Raw genomic sequence first — 5,067 nt, 5'->3', positions numbered from 1 at the left:
TCATTTGAGCCCAGTTTTCTCTCCTGTCTAGGGCAGGGGTCAGACTAGAAGATCTGCAAGGTCCCTTCTGACCCTGTATCTATGAATCTATGACTCTCATCTAATTGAATCTAATTGATTGATGTAGGTTCAATTCCTCTCTGAGTGAAGGAGATTAAGAATCCAAGTCACCTACTCCTTGGATAAGTTTTGTAACTCCCAGAGTTTGGGGCTAAAAGGTGGGAGGTTCACCCTCCTCTGTCTAATAACTGCTAGTCTTTCCCACCCTCCCTTCCCTTCTCTACCTTTTGTTTTCCTAATTGCCATCTATTTACATTCTCACTGACATCCTGTCACACTTTTTGCTTCTTTCATTCTTTGGAGTCTCAGAACAGCAGAGACTGCCCATGCCTGAAGAAGGTTGGTTGCACCGGAAAGTTTGCAAAGAACTTTTTTCCAACTATCCAGTTGCTCTAATAAAACATATCACATCAACCAAAAGAACCTTGCCTACCTATCTGCTAGTCATGGATTTTTGTCTTACTATAATTTTAGGATTCACCATGCCTTATATTAGTACTCTGCAAGTGTAGAGCACCTGACCACAGTCCCTCTGCACATGCTGAACTGAAAGTTGTAAACAAGTGCCAAAAACTGCAGTTAAACAGCCATATAACTACTATTTGGATAAAAATAGTGGAATAGGATTCTGCCCTGTGTATCAGGAGAAGTTAGAAGATGCTTGGAGGTGAAAAATAAGCATGTGAGAGTGAGACAGAGAACTACAGGTGAATGGTCAGAGCTGTAATGTTAAACCATAAGTTTTACCAGTGGAAGTGAGTGAGATACAGTGAAAAGGAACAGAGTTGGGAATTAGGTATGGGTGTTGATGAGAAGAAAAGAATGACATCAGGGAAGGACAGCAAAAGGTAATTTCACTGGGGAGAAAGACAGGAAGAGAAAATGTGTTTTTCTCATTTTCTCCAAACTAGTTTTAAATGTACTACATGAAACAAAATGCTTCCTCAGTGTAATGAAACAGTCTTTCAGCTATTCAGAGTTCTTTTGAACAAGACAGGCCTTTCCCTCTCCATTAGGTGAATAAGAAAATGATTTGGAAAAAAACATGTTCATCACTAGCTGTGCCATTTTTCAAAGGCCTTGGGATAGCATTATACATTCTGTAAAGCTCTTTCAGCAAAATACACTTTGTTAGCAGTGATAATATAGAGATCCCATTCTGTATGTGAAGTGCATGTCAAACACCATAACCTCTCCTAATTATAACAGCAGCAACCCAATATGACCTATAAGACTGAAGGAGATTATGTCTTGAGATACAATCTGAACATCAAAGTTTGAATTGTAATCATTGGTTCTGTTGCCTAAATATGCTCTGAAAAGTACATTAGGAAGTACATCACCCATGAAGCACACAATTACCACTGTGATCTCTGCTTGCCAATAGACCTGCTCAGTACTGAAAGGGATATGGCTGCATTCCCTAGAGTGCGAATACATTCTATTGTAAGCATGGCAGTAAACATTGTCAAAGACAGTTTGTCAAGACCACGATCATCACTCCACCACTCCAAAACTGAGCCACTGCAGAAGCCTAGCAATGTTTAGCTGATGCCCTAGAAGATAAAATAAGTGTGATTTTTTCCCAATTAAAAATAAATACATTTGATGAATGGAATCATCCTCCTCCTTATTCCTTTTTTAAATGTCTTTCCTTTCATATAAAACCCTTGGGTATATGAAAATACTTTTGGCAATGTTTTTAGAAATGAGTTTCTACTGGTTGCATTGTAGGAAATTACATGGCACATTTCCAAAAGACATCAGCCCAATGACGGTGACATGAGACTGACCTTCTTCCAAACATCATAGCTAAGTTTATTTATTCAGAGTCCAAAGAACCCATCAACCATGGCATTCTTTAATGAAAGTGACGATTGAGCTTGACTTTTGACCTTTTTATTTTTTCTGCCTCTGACCTTTCCACTAAACTAAATGTCAAGCCTAGTATGCATCACCACTATAGGTCTTGACCAGAAAGCTTCTGAGCACACTCAGCTGTCTGGGCTGCTCATGGGATATACTCAGCCGACTGCATGATCAAGTGCAGATTCAGGTAACATCTGTGATAGAGAGATGTCCAAATTGTTGGTCATCAGCTACTAAAGAGGAGAATGAGTTGTTACTATCATCATCCCTCCTTTGCTTATCATGTGGGTTGTATCAGGTTTCTTCAACTTGTTAACCATCTCTTGTCATGCGTTATGCCCATGACTTTAAATGAATATTATGTTGCAAATACAGAATGTAATGAACCTTTAAAAACAATGTGAAAGCCTTGTCTAGTAGAAAAAAAGTATGCCTCTTTAGCCAGACTATTTTTAACATTAGAGCATTTAAGTATGCATGCACAGACTGTCGAAACATATTGCAAATACATTGCCTTTGCTGTTATCTCTATGACAAAATATTAAATCCAAATGAATGAAAAACTAGTGAGTTAGATATATACACTGAAGGGACAGATACTTCAGAGACAGAATTTGCCTATGAAGAGAAAAACATACCTACCACAAGAACAATGTCATGCACACTAATTTCTATGTAACTTCAACATATGTAGAGAAACATTTTAAACAAGTACTGAACCTGATTAAGAACAAAAAACTGTTAGTTAGATATTAAATATGTACATAGAATTAATAGACAATGATGTGACAAATCACTCCATTGCTTAAATTTGCTTTGCAAGCATGCAGAAGATTAGCAACCTCAACAGGATATGTATTATTAAGCATCGGGCTTTCAGTGTTCAGTAATTCTGTAATGGAACTGTTAATAATCAGGATCCTAGATGCATGGTTTATTATTCTAATTACTAAACAGCAATTGTTTCTCTCTCTTACACCAACAAACAGTTAACTCACACAAATACCCTTCAGTTAACTTCAATTGCATTGATGCCATTGGGACTACTCTTGAAAGTAAATGCTCAGTAGGGTAAGGGGTTCATAATTTAGCCCTTAGGTCTTATTTATTATTTATTGTAATGTTCACCTTAAAAAAAGAAAGTCATGCAGAGATTAACAATCATCAGCCTATCAAACTACAAAAGGTTGGCCTGCCTTAAGAAAATAAAATCACAGATTTATAGCTTCTTATGTATTCCAGCACATCTAAAGAAAAGGTATTTCACCCTTAGAAGTAAACAAAGTCAACTTACCATATACTCCATGTTTGAAGCAGGTGGGAAGACTTTACCTCGAACTTGATTGTGATAATCAAGAATGGCAATCATGTCATTTTGTGAAATGTATCGCTTCCTCCTCTCTTTGGGGATTTTTCCAGAGTCCAAATGAGCTGCCAACCCTGCTTCAGTGTCAGTGAAATTATTGTTTGACAAGAATAGGTCAGTGGAATTGGGTAATACTATTGCACTTGTTTGACAGAGAATGGAAAATAAAAAAGTGTAACTGATTGCAGAGATTACTGTCATTTTGGGGTCAGGGAAGGAAGACAGGCCAGAGTTGTTCTGCTTTAAATCAGGAGAGCAGCAGATCTGCAGAAGTAAAAATGTCAGAAGATGTGATTCTCTACATCCTTGTAGCAAAGATTAATGTTTTTTTTTCTTGATGCCAAATTATCATTATGATCATAATCTGTCAGATCACTCAGACAAACAGTCTAGAGCTATTCCCTTAGAACACAATATGATCTTACTAACATTGTGGCTATGCTCAAATAAAGTTCCACCTTATCATGAATACCATTATCACAGGTATCCTCTTTACACACTGACTGTACTCACAGAAGCAGTTTGTGCTGGGAAGACTACAAGGAATCTCACAGACTGTTATGTGCTGGAAATGAAAAGTACATTCCAGAGTATACCTTTTACTATTTGCATTGATATCTCCTAGGCAAACTGGTAGTCAAAGTATATTAAATGCAGTAAAGCAGGGCATCTTAGTAATGACATTCAAATTCCTCCTTACTCCAGTAAAATGTGATGAACATTGGAAAAAATGCATGCACACAAACTTATTGAGCTGAATTGCTTACCTCTGTATAATAGCAAAAATGATACAGTATACTGTTCTCGCACTCTGTACAGCTTGTTCCTATGTAGTGTTGTGAACCCTTGTAAGAAGGAGTGTCTCTTATTACAAAACCCTCAAAGAAAAAAACTCTGCTAGTTTTGAAGCTGCTGGCTACTAAAGCTGCTAACAGCTTTTATATGTTATAGACTGTGTGATCCAAAACAGGCAGTCTTTCTAAGGCTATCTGCCTAGCCAAAATGAAAGGGGAGGAGATTTTCAGAGGACACACTGTGATTGGGTGGCATCTTTTTAGTGTAGGTGGTTAGAATAGTCTGCCACACCCACAGCTCCTATACTACAAAGACGCAAAGGCAAGCCTCTTTTTCTCAATACTTCCTACCTTACCTCTGACAGTTTTTTCCCACTGCTATTTGATAAACTTTATCTTGGTTTCTTAATGTTGTTTTAATGTGCACATGATATCCATCTATTTATTGTTTAAAAACTAAGTCACAACCCATGCAATTTAGTTAGACAATGTTTAAACATAAGATAATGAAGCTGGTAACTCAGACAACATACAACGTAGCGTGCCAAATCAGTGCTCAATATAGTCCAAAGGAATGCATTCAAAGAGTGAACTAAACACTGAATTGACTGAACTGAGCTATATCAGTGGGATTATAGGGTATGCAAGCAACTTCACAACAGAGAAATGTTTAGTTCATTCATTGTTGAGTACAACAGATGTTCAGAGCACCGCACACACACTATTGCTCACACTTGCTCTTGCTCACTCTCTCTCCCATTCCTCATACTTACACGTGTGCACACTCACATGTGTTTATGCACACACTACCCTTATTGATCCTTGCTTTGGAATGTAACTAGCAAATGTGTCAATTACCTGAACTTCTGCCTGTGAGAAACTACAGAAGCAGCATGACAGAGAGGGAAAAAGAGCCAGAAAAACATCTGTTTCAGATTTACTTGCATATATTTGGAATTATTTAAGCACAGAATGGTT

General features: G+C 37.6%; 1 protein-coding gene across 1 annotated transcript in view; it reads right to left on the bottom strand.

The window, feature by feature from the left end:
- PI15 (peptidase inhibitor 15) overlaps positions 1-4,260 on the bottom strand; it is a 56,618-nt gene extending 52,358 nt beyond the window's left edge. Inside the window, exons 1-2 of the mRNA XM_019527819.1 lie at positions 4,063-4,260; positions 3,224-3,559 (exon numbers count right to left, since the gene is read on the bottom strand). Coding sequence (XP_019383364.1) covers positions 3,224-3,496 — 273 coding nt within the window. The 5' untranslated portion in view covers positions 3,497-3,559; positions 4,063-4,260. The remainder of the gene's footprint in view (positions 1-3,223; positions 3,560-4,062) is intronic.
- Between the last annotated feature and the right edge of the window lie 807 nt (positions 4,261-5,067).

The sequence above is a fragment of the Gavialis gangeticus genome, unplaced genomic scaffold (assembly GCF_001723915.1).
Source record: "Gavialis gangeticus isolate Ggan-Ray unplaced genomic scaffold, GavGan_comp1, whole genome shotgun sequence".
NCBI lineage: Eukaryota > Metazoa > Chordata > Crocodylia > Gavialidae > Gavialis > Gavialis gangeticus.
Note: the sequence above shows the minus strand (reverse complement) of the source record. Positions and strands in the feature narration are given on the sequence as shown.